The sequence below is a fragment of the Myotis myotis genome, unplaced genomic scaffold (assembly GCF_014108235.1).
Source record: "Myotis myotis isolate mMyoMyo1 unplaced genomic scaffold, mMyoMyo1.p scaffold_m19_p_8, whole genome shotgun sequence".
Taxonomy (NCBI): domain Eukaryota; kingdom Metazoa; phylum Chordata; class Mammalia; order Chiroptera; family Vespertilionidae; genus Myotis; species Myotis myotis.
The window spans coordinates 77,084,786-77,106,808 of NW_023416390.1; the positions used below are offsets into that span (position 1 = coordinate 77,084,786).

Sequence of the window (22,023 nt, forward strand, 5' to 3'; positions counted from 1 at the left end):
TTAATAAGCATTTCTGCAAAGATGAATTCATATAACTTTGAGAACTAGGGAGATACACTATTTTTTAAATGGTGTCCTGAGTTCCTGAAATATCCTTTGGTCAACTGGTGAAGGACATATTGCACCCTTCCCAGAGTGTCACCCGGACTCGTTACTGTCTGCTGCCTCAGTGAGGAAGCTGCCAGGAGACACACGTGGCAGGATTGGAGGACATCCTGGAAGCAGCCTGTCCAGGAAGTAGCATAGTGACACCCAAAACAAAAGTGCTCAGAGGACAGGGAGCACCACAGGTTCAGTTCTGGGAGGACCGCTCAGAGAGGGGGTAACTCTTTGACAGGTGAATTTAGGATGTTGAAGATGTCCCCACGTGATTTGCAAATTATTAGGGAGAATAAAAACCTTCTAGACCAGTGGTTCTCAACCTTCTGGCCCTTTAAATACAGTTCCTCATGTTGTGACCCAACCATAAAATTATTTTCGTTGCTACTTCATAACTGTAATGTTGCTACTGTTATGAATTGTAATGTAGATATCTGATATGCAGGATGGTCTTAGGCGACCCCTGTGAAAGGGTCATTCGACCGTCAATGGGGTCGCGACCCCCAGGTTGAGAACCGCTGTAATCTAGACCATAGAGCAGGGGTGGGCAACCTTTTTGACTCGAGGGCCACAATGGGTTCTTAAACTGGACTGGAGGGCCGGAACAAAAGCATGGGTGGAGTGTTTGTGTGAACTAATATAAATTCAAAGTAAACATCATTACATAAAAGGGTACGGTCTTTTTTTTTTTTTTTAGTTTTATTCATTTCAAATGGGCTGGATCCGGCCTGCGGGCCGTAGTTTGCCCACGGCTGCCATAGAGTCTGTCAGAGTAGAGACTGTTCAGAGCAAAAGAATTGGTTACAAAAGGCAGAACCAAAATGGATCTTTTTCCTAAGAATGCGCCATTTGCTCGATGCATCAGACTTCTATTAGTAGTTGCTTCCCACGGTTCCAGCCACAGCCGGACAAAGCTTGCCGCTCCAACTCGCTGCCACTTGGGGTGCCTCTCAGGCTGGGCACTGCTGACCGGTCCCTGTGCCCACACAGGTCTGCAGCTTTTCTTAAAAGTGCTTTAGAACTGCAACACAGGTTCCCATGGCTGACAGCAGGAAGTTGATTACAACTTCTTCCTTGTTCAAGACCGAGGAAATAAAACAACCTTCACACTGATCTTTGTGATATTTAAACAACTGCACAGCGAGGCGGTGAGCGGGTTTTACTACCTTAGGTAAAATGTTAAAATACATCCCGTTTGAATGTAGGTCATCAGTGTTTAAATATGAAGTGTGTGTATGTGGACTGGCCTAAGTCATCCCTACTTTAAGTGGACATCTTTGTTTATTCAAAATATGCAACTTATAGAGGTTGTTCTAGAAATATACCAGTCCATGTAAACTGGCAGATTCCCAGGTGACTAGCATGGAAGTTTCAGGTTATAGCTATTAATGTTAAACTGTCATTGGTATAGTAATAAATGCATTTAGGTCAACAATTAAAGATTTTTTAAGTTAGTAGTAATATTCAGACATTTTAAGTTTTTAATCTGTTCTTATTCTTTTCTGTTTTGTTTTAGTGACTGTATAAACTAGCTCAAAAGTGCAAAAACAACTAATATTTCCCAGTTTGTCAGGAGTCTTGGTATTTTCTACTTGCTTATAATTTTTTCTCAAAATGGTTTAGGTAAGGAAAAAAGAACTTTTTCAGAGACATTTTATTGTTTTCAAATTGCTAACCTAGAAGCTTTTTCCTTTTCACAAAAAAAGGCTATAAAGAGCCATCCTAACGTATTTTTCCCTGATTCTGCTGTGTAAACATGATCGCACAATGCAAAACCCACAGTCCCACAGTGTATGTACAAAAATGCTGATCCTGGGTTCTGCTTGCAGCTTAACGAAATGGTCAGAGCCCCCGGGGAAGGGCACTTCTGGCAGGTGGACCACATCCGGCCGGTGTTCGGAGGAGGAGGACAGTGCTCCCTGGACAACCTGCAGACTCTCTGCACAGTCTGTCACAGAGAGGTCAGTGCCCCTCCGCTCATCCCACTCCGTCCCGGGCCTCAGTGGCATCCTGCATGCCGGCGTGGGAGAGGACTGGGGAAGCTACGTCCTGGGCTGGGATCCAAGACACATTTTATTTCTTTCATCGCCTAACACTGTGTTTCCTCTCGAGGCCTAGGTCTCAGTCACAGATGGGAGACAGGCTGCTTGCCTTCTGATTCATCCCAGGACCCGGAAATTTCCCCACCGCCTAGCAGAAAAGAAATACAATGTAGTTTGCATGGTCTTGAAGAGACCCAGACCTTCCAGCTGACGTTTAGTGAATTGGGGCAGTGACATGTTTGCATGTGCGGCTAAGGATGTCCTGAAATGTCTAAGAACATTAATAAACTATCTCTAGGACCAACTTAGTTCAACATGCAAACATTGCACTCTTGGCCAAAGTATAAAGCCTGTTAACCTCGGCACATCTTTGAGCAATTAATGACTTGTTGCTTAAAACGAGCGGGGAAAAATGACACAGTATTTGTTTATCAACTAGGATGAATTTTTAACGGGCAGTCAGCAAAGGGAAGTCAGGCCTACCTGTTGAGATAATCTTCGAAAGAAACACTTACTCAATATGCAACTTTGCATCTGACTTATTTTTCCCCTTTGGCAGACTTAAGCATTCTCCCACGTTCCCATGATAAACACTCATAATGTTATTGTCTAAAGTGGCTACACATGATTCTGTTGAATAGATCTCTACTGTAGTGTATTTAGCCCTTCCTATGCGAATGCACATTGAAGTTACTTACATTCTTTTTCATTCTTATACATATTGTTGCCACACACTTTTTTTTTTTAATGTTTTGAGGTCATTCCTTAAGATAGATTCTCAGATCTAAAATATCACCGAGTCACGTGTTTGGATATTTTTGAGGCTGATGTTTTTATCTCCAAGTTGTTTTCCCAAAGGTTATACTGTTAGCCGCCCCCCCCTCCCCCCCCAGCCCATCAGTGAAGAGAGTGCCCATCTGACTGCATGGATTGTGCCCATGCGGTGGGGGAAGTGGCCTGCCCAAGTTTGTTTACTAAAGACCCTGATGGTTTTTAAAATGCTAATCAATTGTATTTACAGCTTTGAGATCTGTTCCGATCCTTTGACAATGTTCATATTATGTGAGCATTTTCTTAGCCTTTTAATATTTTAGATTCCTCTCTTCACAAACATAACTTTTACACAAACGGGGATTGTTCCGTTTGTTCTTCATTTGAACCCTCTTTGCTCTCCTCACCCTTCCACCTGGGTCACTTCACACGTGCATGGACTCCAATCTGGGGGAAAAGTCGTCCGATTTCTCCGCTGTGCAAATTAGTAGCACATTTAAGACTAATAAGAGAATTAAGATATAGCAAAATGCTGCCCCTTCTGTGGTCGCTTTTTCAGGTTCTCGTGAAGAGTCTTATCTGCGGGACTGGCAGAAGAATCCATTTCCTGCCTGTCCCATTTTGTTTTCCGCGTCGGTTTGGCTGCTGGGTTGGGAATTCCAGAGAAGAGGAAAGGGCCGGCCCTGTGCACACCGCACTCTGGGAAATCCCAAGATGCCCTAACGCTCCCACTTGGATGAGGAGAATCATGGCCTCCTCCCTGAGACCCCAAGGGAGGGATGCACGGACCTCCCTGGGTAGCATCCCCCCCAAACTCTGTGTTTTCTCCTCAGCACCTGGTCCTAAGTGAACCCAGGACCTGGGCACTCGGCAGAGCTGCTGGCGTTCGCGGCTCGTGGCTTGGTGATGCCCATAATGGCAAAGCACTGGGAGTGGGTGTGGCAGTCACGGAGCTAGTTCCCGACTAACAGAATGCAGGGAGTGTTTGAGTTTCTGTAGCCAGTACTTTTCCCCCCGCGCGTGAACACATTCATGTTTTTAACTTTTAGAGAACTGCCAGGCAAGCCAAGGAAAGAAGCCAGGTGAGGAGACAGTCTCTGGCGGCAAAGCGTGGATCCGACATCACGCGGTTCTTGGTGAAGAAATGAAGTTTAACAAACTTGGAATGGATGGCAGATGGCTTGCATGTGGAGGAATTTAACTCATGTTTTTCATGTTTGTCTAATATTTTAAGAGTGAAATTTTTAAGAAAGTCAAGGCTTCAACTTCCCTTTTCATATTAAATGCTTTTAGCGTTCAATACCTTTTTAAAGTACCTAACAGAAATCCTGAGGTGCAGCACTGTTTCTGTGACCTCGATTTCATGCAGACTCTCAATTGTTTCTGTAAGGTTTTGTTAAGCTTCCATTTCCTACTGCTATCTTAATCATGGTGTTATGCATGGGTTGTACTTAAAAAATATATTCTCAATGACTTGCAAAATGCTGCTGGATTGGGATTGTTTCAGGACTGCTGAGCGTATAGCATGGGGCATGGCAAGACCATAAGGGAAGTTTAGGGAGCAAATCCTCATTATTCAGGAATCCTGGGCAAAGCGTGACCAGCCTGCTTAATATGCAAGAGAGACTCGTGTTCACTAAATCCTCCAAAATGGGCTTGGGGTACACATTTTGAGTGTTTTCTCTTTTATTTCTTAGCCAGTTGTCTTTATTAAAGTGATGCTTTAAAATAAAAACCAACTAATTGGACCTATAGTGTTTGTGGACAAATCAGGGGTTCTGGGTAAAGTAATTGTTAAATATGTTAAAAAACTGAAAACATAAAATATTAAATGCCACTTATACTTCAATTTTCAGTTCGCTGTTTTTTTGTTTTTTGGGCTTTGTTTTTGTTGTTGTTTTGCCTATTTTTGCTTAATTTATTTCTTTTAAGACCACCTCCTTGCAATTTCCAGAGAGAAACTACAAAACAAGAAACAGACTTGGTTTCAAATACGTGAGCAGGTGAGCAGCATGCTGGAGTTAAAGCACTGCTGATAACATTGTTACAGAAGAATGTGAGCTGGCTCCAGGGCACTTCAGTGTCCTGAGGGATAAACATGACTCCTCCCACTGACATGTTCTCAGGTAAGTCACTGCTTCTGCTCTTTCACCTATTTTCCGCGTGGAAGATATGGAGCCTGGAAATGATGCTGACAGCTGGAGTAGGCCATTCCCAATCCCATGCCAGAACCAAAGGCTAGTGGCCACATTCTTCTTTTAAAGAAGGTAAGTGAGAAGACAAGCCCTAATCCAAACCAGTACCTACCTTGACGACCGTGTCCGCCAAGCACCGGTCCCACTTCCTGCCGAGCTCTGAACCTGACATGTTTCCCACTGGAGCTCGCCTTTCCTCACAGTTTGGCCCCGTGCTCCAACTCCAGGCAAAGTTGGTTTGTTTTTAAGCATTAAAACTAGGCTTACTGTCAAAGCACCTTAGTCCCCCAGTTACCACTTTTTGTTTTTAAAATCCTGTCTTATTAAAAGCGTATGCCAGACACCTATTTTAAAAGGAGTGATGATGATGATAAAACACTTTATATTAAAGCATGAGCTGAATGATCTGATTGAGATATATGTTAAAAAATAAAATGTAATTGATATAAAAAAGTAAAAGGGTGATGATGAAATAAACGCAGAGCATAGCCCTGTAATACGTCAGAATCATGAAAGCAAGAGTCGGTACTACACAAATCACAGGTTCAAGGAAGACATACACCACAAAGACTGTTTATAAAGGCTGTATAGATGTGACCTCATCAGTTTGAGACTTTCCAATTTTAATTAGTAGCTGATGTTTCACAATGCAGAGCACTTGATTTTAAAAAGATTATACACTCATGAATTTTTGTAGAATTCTTAAGTTTATAACTATTTTGCTGTATAAGGTCAAATAGTGTTGTTTATTATATGAATTAGGTTGGGCTTTCTTTGGCCTTTTTTCTGCTTTGCTGGTCAAGCTCTTTGCAGTTTTCTGCCTCATTGCCAGAGTAACCCAGGATTCCTCACGGCTGAGGGCTAAGGAGTCTTCACACTGTTTTTCCTCCAGCAGCGAGTGTTTGCAAGTGAGAGTCTGGTGTAAGTAGGTCAGGTTTGAGTGGAGCTTGCTCTATAGATCAAATTAAGTTGGTAATTCTAGGGAGAACATTCTCAGAGGGAGGGACTGTGTGATGGTTTCAGGTGAAATGACCCATGAAGGTAGTCTCTCTCTTTGCCAGATTTCAAAATTCCAACTAAAAACATTATGAGAGCATCAAGAAGAATAGAATACAAATACATTTAACCATGGAGGTGAAAGATCTGTACACTGAAACTACAAGACTATAATGAAAGAAATTGAAGAAGACACAAATGAATGGAAAAATTTTGTGTTCATGGACCTGAATAATTAATATTGTTAAAATATCCATACTGCCCAAAGTAATCTACAGATTTCATGCAATCCTTATCAAAATTCCAATGTCATTTCTCATAGAAATAGAAAAAAATCCTAAAATTGTATGAAACCACAAAAGACCCTCAAATAGCCAAAGCAATCTTAAGAAAGAAGAACAAAGCTGGAGACATCATGCTTCCTGCTTTCAAACTGTAGTACAGAGCTGTAGTAACCAAACATTATGGTATCGGCATAAAAACTGACACATAGGCCAATGGAACAGACTAGAGAGCCCATCCTATCTAATAAAGTAGTAATATGCAAATTAACCATCACTCCATCACAAAGATGGCGACAGCCACAGAGCTGGAGCGAGCAGGAGGCTTGGGTTGCCCCTGGCGATGGAGGAAGCCAAGCTTTCCACCTGCCCTGGCCGGCACTGGGCTCCGCTCAAGGCTACAAATTTTCAATTATAGAAGATAAATAAATCCCAGAAAAAAATAAAGAAAAAAAGGAGAGGCTGGGGCTTGGGTCACTGGGGAGCGTGGCCAGCCTAAAAACAGCCATCGGCCCCTCACCCAGGCTTGTCAGGCACCCACGTGGGGACCCCCACCCTGACGGGGGTGTGACCAGTCTGAACATGGCCCTCAGCCCCTCACCCAGGCTGGCCAGGCACCCAGAGGGACCCCCACCCTGATCCGGGACACCCTTCAGGGCAAACCAGCCGACCCCCACCCATGCACCAGGCCTCTATCCTATATAATAAAAGGGTAATATGCAAATTGATCCTAACAGCAGAATGACTAGGAATGACTGGTCACTATGACACACACTGACAACCAGGGGACAGACCCTCAATGCAGAAGCTGCCCTCTGGTGGTCAGTGTGCTCGCACAGGGGGAGCTCTGCTCAGCCACAAGCCAGGCTGATGGCTGCCAGTACAGCGGTGATGGCAGAAGCCTCTCCCACCTCCTCAGCAGCACTAAGGATGTCCAACTGCAGCTTAGGCCTGCTCCTGCTGGCAAGTGGACATGCCCTGAGGGCTCCCAGGCTGCCAGAGGGATGTCCAACTGCCGGCTTAGGCCCAATCCCCGGAGCAGGCCTAAGCCAGCAGGTGGACATCCCTCGAGGGGTCCCATACTGCGAGAGGACACAGGCCAGGCTGAGAGACCCCCATGAGTGCACAAATTTTTGTGCACCGGGCCTCTAGTCTATAATAATAAAAGTGTAAAATGCTAATTAGACCACATGCCCTTCCGGACGAAGCTGGGCTGCGAGGGAAGCCTGGGTCCTGGGTGCCAGAGGGAAGCTGGTGCTGGCAGCTGGGGGAAGGAAGGCCTACTCTTGCACAAATTTCGTGCATCAGGCCTCTAGTGCATATATAAGTTTCAACAGGAGCTAAGATTATACAATGGGAAAAGGATAGTCTCTTCAATAAATGGTGTTGGCAAAACTACATAACCACATATAAAAATTGAAACTGGATCCCTATTTTACATCATACACACAAATCTACTCAAAATGGATTAAAGACTTGAACATAAGACCTGAAAGTATACAACTCCTTGAAGAAAACATAGGGGCAAACTCCTTGACATCTGCCTTGACTGCAATTTTGGATCCGATAATAAAAGCAAAAATAGCCCAGCATGGCTCAGTGGTTGAGCATCAACCTATGAACCAGGAGGTCACCGTCATGGGCTCGATCCCCAGTGTAGGGTGTGCAAGAGACAGCCAATCAATGATTCTCTTTCATCATTGATGTTTCTATTTCCCTCTCTCTTCCTCTCTGAAATCAATAAAATATGTATTTTTTTTAAAAGCAAAAATAAACACATGGAACTACATCAAAAAGCTTCTGCACAGTAAAGGAAATCATCAACAAAATTTAAAAAACAAACAAAAAACCTCCTCAATGGGAGAGAATATTGGCAAACCACATATCCAATAAGAGATTAGTATCCAATACAAATAAGAAACTCATACAACTCTATAGCAAAAAACAATCACTAAGCACCATGGAAATGCAACTCAGAACCACAATGAGATATCATCTCACTCCTGTTACAGGGACCATTATAAAAAAGACACAAGCTTGGCTGGAGTTGCCCAGGTGATTGATCACCATCCTGTGCTCCTAAAGGTTGCAGGTTCAATTCCTGGTCAGGACACATACCTGAGTTGCAGGTTCAATCCTCAGTCAGGGCAAATACGGAGGACAACCAATCGATGTCTGTCTCTCTCTCTCTCTCTCTCTCTCTCTCTCTCTCTCTCTCTCGCTTCCTCTAAGCATGTCCTCAAATGAGGATTAAAAAAATTTTTTTAAACAAACATGAGATGGCAAATGCTGGTGAGAATGTGGAGAAAAGGGGACCCTTGTACACTGTTGGGAATGTACATTGGTACAGCCACTATGGAAAATAGTATGGTGATTCCTCAAGAAGTTAAAAATAGAACTATCTTGTGATCCAGCAATCCCACTTCCAGGTATATATGCATAGGAAAACAAAAACATTATCTCAAAGAGATATCTCTACTCCCATGTTCAGTGCAGCATTATTCACAAGAGCTAAGGCATGGAAACAACCTAAGTGTGTGTCGACAGATGAATGAATAAAGAAAGCACAGCACCCTGGCCAGGTAGCTCAGCTGGTTAAAGTGTTGTCCCAATATGCCAAGGTTGTGGGTTTAATCCCCACCCAGGGCACATACAAGAAGCAACGAATGGATGCATAAAGTGGAACAACGGATCAATATTTTTTTCTCCCTCCCTCCCTCCCTCCCTTTCCCTCTCCCTATCCCTCTTCCTCTCCCTCTCTAAAAATCAATAACAAAGGAAATATAGTAGATGTATACAGTGGAATATTTTCCAGCTTTAAAAAAGAAGGAAATCCTGCAATTTGTGACAACATGAACCTGGAGAGCATTATCCTAAGTGACATAAGCCAAATAAAGACAAATGCTACATGGCATCACCTGCTGAATCTTTTTTAAAATGTTGAACTCATAGAAATAGAGAGTAGAAAAGTGGTTACAGGGACTGAGAGGTGCGGGAATAGGGAGAGTTTAATAAAAAGGTACAAACTTTCAGTTATGAGATGAATAAGATCTGAGAATCCAACACATGACATGGTGACTACAGGTGATAACATGTACAATTGAAATTTGCTAAGAGAGTGAAACATACATGTTCTCCCCCTACCAAGAAGATAAATATGTGAGGTGATGAACGTGTTGACTAACTAGACGGTGGTTATTCTATCCGTGTACCAAATGACCACACTGTGCACTTTAAACATCCTACAATTTTATCTGTCAATTAGGCCTCAATAAAGCCAGAAAGAAAAACACTCTAAGGAGCAACGAGCATTGGCCACACGGGGCCTTGACCTACTTCACTTGGGGGCACACTGAGGCGGAGCATTGTGGGCCTGAAAATAAAGGTGGCCGGAGATCGATAACAGCCAAGACCACACAAGGTCAATACTGCAGGGACGCTGAGGGAGGCTGTCCTTCGTCCACACAGTCTGCAATTAGCTGCCCCATGTGGGTTGCAAGTGGGAAGTTCCCCGGAGGGCAGGGGAGGTGGGATGTGTCGGGCGAGGGGACCCTGCACCCTGCCTGCAGGATGGAGTGCAGAGCCGCCCACTCCCACCCCCACCCCCAGGAAGAACATAGCAGCTACCACATAGGAAACGGAGACAAGTGCAAAACCAAGAGGCTGGAGGTCTGCAGGAGGAGGCCTCAAAACACTCCGCAGGTACCAGACAGAAGAGGGAGGGCTCTGGGCCCAGGGAACAGAACGGAACATGGGTCGCCAGGGATGAACCAGTTTGGAGCTGGGAGACATGGTGGTGGTGTCCTGAGGCCATGCCCGCTTCGGAGTTGGGGCCATTTGGAGCCAGTGGGCGGACTTCCTAGGCAGGTGGCTCAGTGCCCAAACCATGCCTGTCCTTCCTTTCTGCTTGCCCCCTGAGTGACCCTGATCCCCAGAAACGCTGATGACCGATAAAGCTGCTTTAGCAACCCCAGGGCCCTAGGGAAGATGCCATTTGGGATTTCTAAGGAAACCCACCCAGCCACTTGGCATTGATCACATTCGAAGGTACATTTCTTGGGGAGACTTTCCTGTGACAAATAAGTACCATTTTACATTTTCTGAGCTGCTGATGGGAAAAGCAGTTTCTGCCCACATGTCTTACTAATACATCTTCAGATTCTTGAGCAAAACACTTAAAGTATCGTTTCTGCGGAAATAAAAGCAGGAACCACTTTAAATTATATGTCTAAGCCGTCAACATTCTTGAGCTCTTCAGAGTGAAATGGGAAAATTGTGTTTACTTAAAGGATACAGAGCCATGAATACCAAGCATCAAGAATAGGTTGTGGAAATAGTATCCCACTTGTTGCATATTATTAGCCTGTCTCTCATTCTACCTTTTATTCTTTTAAACTGGAAAATTGTCAGCTCCTATTCAACACCTAGATCTATCTGACTCACCAACCCCCGAAAATTGCCCCATCTCCTCTCATTTGTCAGTTGCCTTTTGCTACCAAGGGTGTTTTGCTGCCTGGGTTGGGTTTCTATTGGTTGTGTTCCCACTGACAACCGAGAAAGGCCCGAGGTCGGAATGCACGCTGGTTCCGCTGCCATGCCTGCTTTAACAGTCTTCTCCCAGCTCTGAAATACTGCGTGGCTCTGTCTCATTAGAGATGCTAACTTTTTTTTTTTTTTCTAGAAACTGGCAGATGGAACATCTTAAAAATATTGTTAATTCCGCATTTCCTAAAGGGTACATATTTCATAGTCTTTCTGTTCTTTGACATCTGCCTTCTCTCCACCAGAGTTCACTGAGTTACAGAAACCCCAAACATCGTTCTGTGTGACAGCTACGGTCTTTTTAAGAAAGATCTTCACACAGTTTTGACTTAACCCGTAAAATGTACTTTAAGAGACAAAAACACAACACAATCGCTGTTCCTGGCTGTCGCAAGTGCTCAGCACATACACTTGACACACACAGTGTCGGTAGCCAGGCCGCGCAGCCACCTCGCTGTAACTCCAGATTGCGCACCCCCCTTAGAATCACCTGTGCAGCCCTGCAAACCGCCTCCCCACTGTCCGCACAGCAGGTCTTCTCCGGCTGTGTCTCAGCCGGTGCCTCCACTGTCATCACATGGGCGTTTGCAGAGGCCTGTGGGGAACGGCTTTGAGGGTGCTCTGTTGTTGGTTTGAAAGCTGCTGTTAGAGGATTGGGGAGGGTGATTGTTAAATGCCTCTCTCCACACATCAGTTGGGAAGCAGCTGAGGCATGAGCCTGAGAGTCAGAAAAATGAAATTCAGAAGATCAGTTCTGAGGTTGATAAAGTAGGGAGAGCGTGGCACGGCTCTGCTCCTCAGCCAAGCTGACACTCGCAGACCCATGTTCAGGTCGGACACGGCAGTCCCTGCGGCAAAGTAGGAGCCGGATCTACTCTGTGAAACCCTGCCCCACTGTCACTTGGCCTCATCGTGGGGTCGATGAGAGAAGGACTCCCAGGGCTCCTCGACTCATACAAGTGGCAAAGCAGAAAGCCCCCATCTGGTAGGCAGGCTGGTCAGAGACGGGAGGAGCAGGTGCTTTATCCTCTGTGCCGCCTGGAAATCTCCAAGGGCCAAGTCCTCTGCCTCCTTCAGGGAGGAGGGACTAAGGGCAGAGAGACAAAGGTTTCCCCATGTAGCAAAGTGACAGGCGTTGCATGTCACTGCTGTGTGCCTCTTCCTTACGAAGCACAAAGATAAAATTCGTTCCTAAGGGAAGTTAGCTTACCCTGCCCCTGGACTGGAAATGTATTCGCTAGTCCCTAAGCTCCCCTGGGCATTGGGAGCCTCTGCCACCCGAAATCCACGCCTGCCCTTGGCAGCCTGATGGCATCTCTGAGACCTTTCGATTCCCCCATGCCGACAGCAGCTGTAGGCTAGAATGACTCACTGTAGGTGGTGCTGACATCTTAATAGTATCAAGTCTTCCAATTCTTCCTGGCCAAGGAACTCGGCTGGTTGGAGCGTCTTCCCGATATGCCACGCTTTCGGGTTCAATCTCCAGTCAGGGCACATTCAAGAAGCAACCAATGAATGCATAAGTAAGTGGAACAGCAAATCGATGTTTCTTTCTCTCCTCCCGCTCCTCTCACTCTCTCAACTCAATAAATTTAAAAAAATAAAAGTCTTCCAACTCATGGACACAAAACGTCTTTCTTCTTATTTATGTCTTCTTTACTTTCTTTGAGCAATGTTTGTAATTTTTAGTTGACTATTCGTTTCTTTCCTTGGTTAATTCTTTGTACGTTATTCTTTTTTACTTTATTGTAAATGGGATTGTATTTTTAATTTACTTTTCAGATTGTTCATTGTTAATGTGTAGAAATGTAACTGATTTTTACAAGTTCATTTTGTGTCCTGCAACTTTGCTATACTACTCATTTTTTAGTTCTAACAAGGTGTGTGTGTCTGTGTGTGTAATCTTTAGGATTTTTTAAAAATATATTTTATTGATTTTTTACAGAGAGGAAGGGAGAGGGATAGAGAGTTAGAAACATCGATGAGAGAGAAACATTGATCAGCTGCCTCCTGCACACCCCCTACTGGGGATGTGCCCGAAACCAAGGCACATGCCCTTGACCAGAATCGAACCTGGGACCTTTCAGTCCGCAGGCCGACGCCCTATCCACTGAGCCAAACCAGTCAGGGCATGGATTTTTTATATATAAAATCATGCCATCTACAAGGAGATAATTTTACTTTTTTTCCAATATGGATGCCTTTTATTTATTTTTCTTGGAATTGCTCTTGCTAGAACTTTCAATACTCTCTTGAATAGAAGTGCCAAAATTGGCATGTCTTAGCCCTGATCTTGGAGGGAAAGTTTTCAGTTTTTCACCATTAAATATGATGTTAGCTGTGGGCTTTTCATATATGACCTTTTTAATATTGAAGTAGTTTCCTTCTTTTCTTAGTAGTTTCATCCTTATGATGAAAGGGTGTTGAAATTTATCAAATGGTTTTTCTACATCAATTGAGATCATGTCGTTTTTGTCCTTCATTCTGTTAATATGGTGTATTACATCAATTGGTAATTTTATGTTGAACCACCCTTGCATTTCAAGAATAAATCCCACATGGACATGGTGTAGAATTATTTTAATATGCTGAGGAATTGGGCTTCGTAGTATTTTGTTGAGAATTTTTGCATCAATTTGCAACATTATACCTTAAGGAACTAGAAAAAGAAGAGCAAATGAAGCTCAAAGTCAGCAGAAGATAGAAGTAGAGTGGAAATAAGCAAAATGGAGAATAAAAAGTCAATAAAAAAGTAATAAACAGAGGAAATGTTCTTGGAAAAGATAAACAAAATTGACAAATATTTAGCTAGACTCACTAAGAGAAAAAAAAAGTCAGAAATGAAAGAGAAGTTACAACAAATACAACAGAATTACAAAGGATTATAAAAGAATACTATGGAAGGCTATATAGGCCACCAAATTGGACAACCTGGGAAACATGGACAGATTCTTTTGAGTCTACAACTTACTAGACGGTATCATGAAGAATTAGAAAACCTGAATAGACCAATCACTAGTAAGGAAATTGAAACAGCAATAAAAAAAACTCTCCTTCTTGCCTCCCCTCCCCCTCCCCACTGCAAAAAGTCCAGGACCAGACTTCACTGGTACATTCCACCAAACATTCAAAGAAGACTGCATACGCTATGGTTTCATTTACATGGTCAAAGACTTGCGCCACAAGGGAGGTAGAGGAAGGGCCTGTGATCAGGGAGGGGCTGTACGGGCCTTTAAAAGTTCAGTAGTGTCCTCTTCCTAAAGCCAGGTTGCAAGGCACAGGTAATAATTAGCATTCATTCTTTGTACCTTCAAACATATACATACATGGAAATCTGAAATATTTTATAGTAAAAATGGCATAGCCCTGGCCAGGGGGTTGAAGCTTCGCCCTGTACACTAAAGGTTGTGGGCTTGATTCCCTCTCAGGGCATATACCTAGGTTGCTGGTTTGATCCCTGGTCGGGGCACATACAGGAGGCAACTGATCGATGTTTCTCTCTCACATCGTGTTCTCTCTCTCTCTACCCCCCCCCTTCCTCTCTCTCTAAATCAATTTTTAAAAAACCATATCCTTGGGGTTTTTTAATGTCATATAGCCCAGGACCCAAAGTAAATGTACTTTTGTATCATCTCTTCCACTTGTTCATTTAATAGTTACATGTAGTGCAAGGGTTTGATGGATGAAAGAAAGATGGAGTGGTGTCTGGGAGATTCAAGGAGCTTGCCTGTGTGTTGCACAGTGTACTGTGACATTGTGGCCCCCTCTGTGCTGACCTGAGGTCATTCCTTAGATTACCTGGCATAAAGGCTGGGAGGGATGGGTAAATGTATTTGGGGGAGGCTTGCGAGAGGGGGAGTGTATCAGGAGCCGGCCTGACCAGTTTAGACAGGTGGGTGGGATTCCCCACTCACAGGCTTTCAGGTAAGGCTCCGCCCACTGCTGAAAGTCCACCCTGAATCTGAGGAATTCTATGGCAATCCACGGCAGGGCAGGCATCATCTCCTCCCCTTGCCCCCGAAGAGCTGGGAACACTGCTCAGGAGTCCGCGGTGGCACAGGGCTACCCCGAAGAGGAGGAGCATCGTGAGCTTACCCTTCAGTGTGTTCCCGCTGTGTCCTGGGGTTTAAAGAGCAGAGCGGACTAATCCTTGGGAAATGCCAACTTCCTGGCTGCTGGGGGCATCGCTTTGAAGCTGAGCCCATTATTATTTTTTAATATGTTTTTATTGATTTCAGAGAGAGGGAGAGATAGAAACAACGATGAGAGAGAAACGTCAATGGGCTGCCTCCTGCACTCCCCCTTCAGGGATTGAAACCTGCAACCTGGGCATGTGCCCTGACCAAGAATCCAACTGGTGACCTCCTGGTGCATGGGACGGACGCTCAACCAACTGAGCCACCCCGGCCGATCTGAGCCCATTATTTTATTGGTAACTTTTTCATCCGGCATCCTGCTCCCTTCCTCCCCAAACTGTCGCTGATACTGAGCAGCTGTGGGCCAGCCTGTGCACCTAGCAGGTACAGTGGGGCCTTGACTTACGAGTTTAATTCGTTCCAAGACCGAGCTCATTAAGGAGCTTGTTAAGGAGCTCATTAACTCAAATTACTCTGTCAACTCAATGCAAAAAATCGGCCAAGAGACAGCTGGTATCTCAAAAAACTCGTTAGTCGGGACACTTGTAAGTCAAGGCCCCACTGTACATCTTTATTAGGCTTATTACTGAAGAGTCTCAGAAGTCCACGGTCTTCAAGGGAAGCTATCGAGATAACTGGGGAACAAAATAGCAATTCCAGTGTTCAGCAAATGCAATTTATAAAACCCCTAAGACATCTGCTCTATGAACTGTTCCATCGATCTGAACTAACAGCAGCCAAATGAATCACCATGGCTAATTGACATGATTTCTGTCTTCCCGTGTCACTTTTATAAATGTTTTAATTAGAAAGGGGCCTATTGTTTCTAGTAAACTTAATAGAGATGATAAATAGCAGCCTAACAGCTCAGGATGTCTTCCCAAAGAGCCTTCAGCTGCTCCTCTGAGGAAGGAGGGAGCATCGATTCCAAGCCGCTGGCTCCCCTCCCAGGACAAGCTCCAGCGCCGGGCACAGAGGGTGACTGTCTCTCGGCTCATCACTGGGCTCGTGCCATAGGTCTATTCTGGTGTCAGTTCTTGGATGCTCTTCCAGAGGAGAATGGTCTTTCTCCATGGAGTCCAAGGGCATTTCCTGTTCCTTTTGGGGGTGGTGGCAGAGGGACTGCCTCCCTGCTGAAATGTGAGAGTCCCAAGCCGTCTGCACCGCTGGTTCCTGCATAGAACTGGGTGTTTTGTCAGCAGCTCAGCCCGGGCCGATGAATCATGAGGCACAAGGTGACTTTGAGGATGGAGACCAGCAGCCCAGGTGGATGAATCATGAGGCACAAAGTGACCTTGAGAATTGAAGCCAGTAGCCCAGGTGGATGAATCAATAGTGAGGCACAAAGTGACCTTGAGAATGGAGACCAGCAGCCCAGGTGGATGAATCATGAGGCACAAAGTGACCTTGAGAATTGAAGCCAGTAGCCCAGGTGGATGAATCAATAGTGAGGCACAAAGTGACCTTGAGAATGGAGACCAGTAGCCCAGGTGGATGAATCAATAGTGAGGCACAAAGTGACCTTGAGAATGGAGACCAGCAGCCCAGGTGGATGAATCATGAGGCACAAGGTGACCTTGAGAATAGAAGCCAGCAACATCAGGGCCTATTCCCATCCTCTTTCCAATGAGGAAAAGTCCTCAATACTCCTCGTAGGAGCTGTGAGCTGTGGCTGAGAAGGACACAGGGCTGCCGTGTGGGGTCTCCTTCTCTGTCTAGGTGTCCTAATCCTGAGCCCAAGGTCTGTTCTCCTCAAACACACATGCCATTTTCCCGCTGTCAAAGGGCCCTCCGTGGAAGAACGCCAGGCCAGGTCTCCGTGGGAAGCCTGCCCCTCGCCCAGGAGGCCTCCTGCTGGCCTCACCTGACCTGCTTCCCAGGCAGGATCTGAGGGAGCCGGCGATGGGCTCTCTGAGGAACCCCACGACATTGCCAAAGGCTGCAGGGAAGGTCTTTGCTGAGAGGGCTCAGAAGGCCTTCTTGGGTGGGTGCCCGGGCAGCCCACCCCTGTCGTTGTGAAAACTTCCCTTGCATGTTGCCCCTGAAGGATGGACATACCCGGGGAGGAGGCAGCCCTGCCTGAGCTCCAGCCCTAGCGCACTTCCGGCAGCCTTTCCTGAACCCCCAGCATCTAATATTCTCCGTGAGAAGCAAGCCAGCAGCACTGGAATTGTTTTGGCAACACTTGCTTACCTTGGGCTCTGAGACAGGTAGCATCCAAGTACCTGGATGGCGAAGGGCCTCCCGGAATATCCCCGGAAGCAGGCCTCCAGCTCGCCTCCTCTAACCCCTCCACGTGAGCGCTCACCTGGTCATTATAAAACAAAACACCTGTGACCCCTCCCTTTGTTCCCCATGGTTAACCACCTGAGGACACTCGGCATCTGCCGCCATACCACAGTATCCTACAGGGGAATCCTGACTGGCTTAACCAAATCAGGCTTATTCCTCATCTGCAGAAGCCACAGTGGGCCCGCTGACCCGAGCTGCTCCTGGGCGGGACACAGGGAGGACAGGGAAGCCCTGGGTCCTCCTGGCTTCACTCACAGGCCATGGCCTGTGCGTCTCATTGCCGGGAGTTTCGGGGAGAGCTGACTCCCTGCCTCTCAGGGAGTGTTTTGCAAACTTTTCTCCCCAAGTACAGCCCCCCGTCCCCGCTTCTGCCCCCAGTAGCAGAGCAGAAGGGACATTTACTCCCTGAGAGGCTGAGGGACCGGCCCAAAGGAGGCCCCAACAAGCGCACTTCCAAGTTGTTAAAAGCCCAACGGTTTGCACCTGTTCCTTGTGATGTGCAGGCTCGTTTCCGCGTGCAAGTCTCTCCTGACCACGGGGATTGCCCCGGGGACGCTGCTGGGGGAGGCTTACACGGGTCAGTTTCCGCACAGCCGGCGGGATTGTGGAGGCTGAGGGAACTCAGGGCGCCACCCCCAGGCTGCTTCCCTCTCCGCTAGGATCCATCCTAGGCACTGAGAACCCAAACTCAAATTCCAGGCAGGTGGCTGCAGCGAGCAGGTGTTCTCCCTGCTCAGTGGTCTCCAAACAATCGCCGAGAGAGGCTGCACTCAGCACAGGGGGCTCCCCGGCCAGACGCTCCTGCAGGCGGGTCTTCGGATGGGTCCTGTGCCTCCCGTCACGAGACTGAACGGCCTACGGACCCTCTCTCCTTGTTTTAGGGAAATAGTTATTACAAGTACTTTTTAAAATAAAAAATAGATGACTTTTCCCAATCTTTTGAAAATCCCAAAACAACAGGAATGAGGAATAGCAATTAGGATTATCCCTGGGCTCCTGAATCCGTAGCTGAAAATGTAGCACCCTGTGCAGGGAGGAGCCGCCTGCACTGGGGAGGACAGGGAGGACAGGGAGGCAGGGAGGACAGGGAGGGAGGGAGGCTGGGAGGACAGGGAGGGAGGGAGGATGGGAGGATGGGAGGACAGGGAGGGAGGGAGGATGGGAGGACAGGGAGGCAGGGAGGATGGGAGGACAGGGAGGCAGGGAGGACAGGGAGGGAGGGAGGATGGGAGGACAGGGAGGGATGGTGGGAGGGAGGACAGGAAGGAGAGGAGAAAGGCTTCCAACCTCTGAGGATCCGGGTTCAGTCTCAGCCTCCCACCATGATGTCATGCTCTGGTCCCAGAATAGTTGACAACGTTTTGGAAATTCATTCTAAAAATGTGTCCTTTTTTCTCTTGGCAAGACAGCGCGGGAGTGACAGTGGGCTGCTAAGAATGCACTTCCCTCCTTATGTAACACGGACAGAAATAAGGAATGTTCTGGGCCAAAAGCGGGGTGAGAGGGGCATGTGAGTAAATAGCACTGGGAGTCGTTACTGACGCACACACGGCTAGGGGCTGAGGAACTTCAGCAAGGTGTTGATCTGTCCCGTCAGGGCTGCCTGCCCCGGGGGAGCCACTGTCCCCACCAGTTGAGCATGAACAGGTCCCGGTGTGCTGTGAGGGGGAGGCTGCGTGAGGAGGGGCGGGCGGGCAGCAGGCTCGCTGTCCTTCCGTCATCAGCAACCGGGAGGCAGGACACAGAGGCCGCACCAGGGACTCCTGGGGCCTCACCACAGGGGCAGCGAGGAGCTAAGTCGTCATCCCAGCCGCGGGCACTGGCTGCCTGTGAGGAAGGCAGATGTGGGGAGGAAGGCAGCCGTCCAAACAGAGGCCGATGCCCGCATCCCCTCCGGGAACAGGAGCGAGGGTGGTCCCTGTGCTGGCACCCGGGCTCTGCCCAGCTGCTGAGGGAGGACGCGCCTGCTGGCCCAGGCTGGGCCTCCTCTGTGACAGCAAATCCCGGCCCTGGGCGAACACTGGGGAGGACAAGGCACCCGTGGGGTGGACAGGAAAGCCCCGCAGACCAGCTGAGGGGCGGGGGCAGGGGGTGGCGGGGAGTCGGCAGCCTCTGGATGGAGCCGAGTTGGAGGGGCAGCGGCTGGGAGAGGCTGTGCATTGAGAACGGACTCACAGATGACTGTTTCCTCAACAAACCAACGACATGAAAGGAAAAGAGAAAGAAGGGGAGACTCACAGAATGCAGCCTGTGCCTTCCTGAGGGACCTGCCCTGATTCCAATGACCAGCTATTGAAAGACTCTCTGAGGCGCCTGGGGATGAGCATAGATCGGGTGGTGGGGACATTAAAGGCTGGCTGTTACAGGTGTCAGCTGTGATAATGATGTGGTGGTTTATTGGAAAGTGTCCTGGCCCAGTGGTTGAGCGTTGACCCATGAACCAAAAGGTCCCTGGTTCGATTCCTGGTCAGGACACATGCCTGGTTGCAGGCTCGATCCCCAGTAGGGGGCGTGTCTCTCTCTCATAGATGCTTCTTCTATCCATCCCTCTCCCTTCCTCTCTCTCTGCAATTAATGAAGACATTTTTAAAAGTGTTCTGAACAGCCCTGGCTGGTGCCCGTCAGTGGTTAGAACATCAGCCTGCCCACCAAAGGGTTGTGGGTTCAATTCACGGTCAAGGGCACATACCTGGGTTGCAGGTTCGATTCCCAGCCACAGTGGGAGTATGTGCAGGAGGCAACCAATTGATGTTTCTCTCTCTCCCTTTTTCTCTCTCTCTTCCCCTCCCCTACTCACTCCCTTCCACTCTTTCTCAACCTTCTGGCCCTTTAAATACAGTTCCTCATGTTGTGAGGAACTGTAAAATTACATAAAATTATTTTTATGTAATTATAAAATTATTTTCGTTGCTACTTCATAACTGTAATGTTGCTACTGTTATGAATCGTCATGTAAATATCTGATACGCAGGATGGTCTTAGGCGACCCCTGTGAAGGGTCGTTCGACTGCCAAAGGGGTCGCGACCCACAGGTTGAGAACCGCTGCTCTAAAAAGCAATGGGAAAAATATCCTTGAGTGAGGATTAACAACAAAAGATTTTTTAAATAAGTAAATAAATGCCCTAGCCAGTTTGATTCAGTGGATAGAGCTTCGGCCTGCGGACTGAGGGTCCCAGGTTCGATTCCAGTCAAGGGCACATGCCCAGGTTGTGGGCTCGATCCCCAGTAGGAGGCGTGCAGAAGGCACCCAATCAATGATTCTCTCTCATTGATGTTTCTAATCTCTCTCTCCCTCTCCCTTCCTCTCTGAAATCAGTAAAAACATATTAATAAATAAATAAGTGTCCTGAACAGAAGAGATGCCCCTGGAAGTCACTGGGCTGAGACACCCCGAGGTCAGGGGGTGGGTGTGAAGGGAGGTTGGCGGAAGTTGGGGTGGCAGCTGGCAGGGGTTCCCGATGGGGCAGGATGAGGTCCTGCTCCTCCCGGCCCACACCGGGCAGAGGTGGGAGCCTGCAGGCCAGCGCGGTGGGCCCTTGGGGACCTCCTGAGTCCTCAGGACCAGGACAGGGGGCCCTCAGGGGTTTTTATAGGACTCTATGAAGGTTCTCTGAAACACACCTAAAACCGGGAGCAGAACATCTTCCGCATAGTCATACGATTCTCTAGGGAAGCCCAAAAAGTAACCGAGAATTCTAGGCTCATGCTGCACTTTGCTCAGCCCACCCCCTGTGCACTTTCCCGTGTTGGACTTTGCTGCATTCTATTCTCCAACAGCCCCATTCCCTTGGCCATGGTACCCCCACATCCCACGCAGATGGCCCCGTTTCTCCCCCTCCCTGACATGTTCTTGATATCCCTTCCTGGAGAAGGGGTGAGAGCTTATATCGATTCCCCTGCCTAAATCAGTGGTTCTCAAAGTGTGGTCCAGGCAGCCTGAAGGGTTCCCGGGACACTGTTAGGAAATCCACAAGCTCAAAACTATGTTTATACTCTGAGGTCCTTTTCTGCACGTGCCCTCTCCGGAGGGTAGAGTGGAGTTTTCCAGGGGCCGTGTGATGTGGGTGTCGCAACAGACTGAGTGCGGACGCCGAAAGCGAAGGCCAGCTCTAACTAAACCAGGCGTCCGGGAGACTGGGCAGATTGGAAAAATATGCCTCTCTGTTCACTATTTAATTTTGTCTTGGAAAATATATTTTTCGTTAAAATGTTATTTATACAAATATTTACATTTTTTTTCCCTAAAAAGAAGTTTTTATTGCCTTTGGTTCACAGTTGCTATTTCACAATATATTTTGAACCCAGGTTTCTATTATACTAAATACTCACAGATATTAACTATGTGACTAAGAGTTTTGGGTCCTTAATAACGTTTCATGGTGTAAAGGGGTCTGTGGTCACATAGCTTGAGAGCCCCTGGCCTGACGTGATGTGGCAGAGTGCAGGGTCAGCTGAGGACGGCTGTGTTATTGTTTTTATTCCTCAGTGATATGTTCATTGATTTTTAGAAGAGAGAGAGAGAGAGAGAGAGAGAGAGAGAGAGAGAGAGAGAGAGAGAAAGAGAAGCATCAGTGTGAGAGAGAAACATATCGACCAGGGATCAACTTGCAACCTAGGTATGTGCCCTGACCAGGAATTGGACCCCCACTGTGTGTGTGTGTGCGTGTG

The 22,023-nt window shown here is 47.1% G+C and overlaps 1 protein-coding gene and 1 pseudogene across 1 annotated transcript in view; one reads left to right on the plus strand and one right to left on the minus strand.

The window, feature by feature from the left end:
- The window catches only part of ZRANB3 (zinc finger RANBP2-type containing 3), a 243,488-nt gene extending 238,722 nt beyond the window's left edge, over positions 1–4,766 (plus strand). Inside the window, exons 20-21 of the mRNA XM_036320667.1 lie at positions 1,929–2,060; positions 3,962–4,766. Of these exons, the coding sequence (XP_036176560.1) occupies positions 1,929–2,060; positions 3,962–4,060 (231 nt within the window). The 3' untranslated portion in view covers positions 4,061–4,766. The remainder of the gene's footprint in view (positions 1–1,928; positions 2,061–3,961) is intronic.
- Positions 4,767–5,043: 277 nt separating this feature from the next.
- On the minus strand, positions 5,044–5,279 carry LOC118662200 (annotated as a pseudogene).
- Between the last annotated feature and the right edge of the window lie 16,744 nt (positions 5,280–22,023).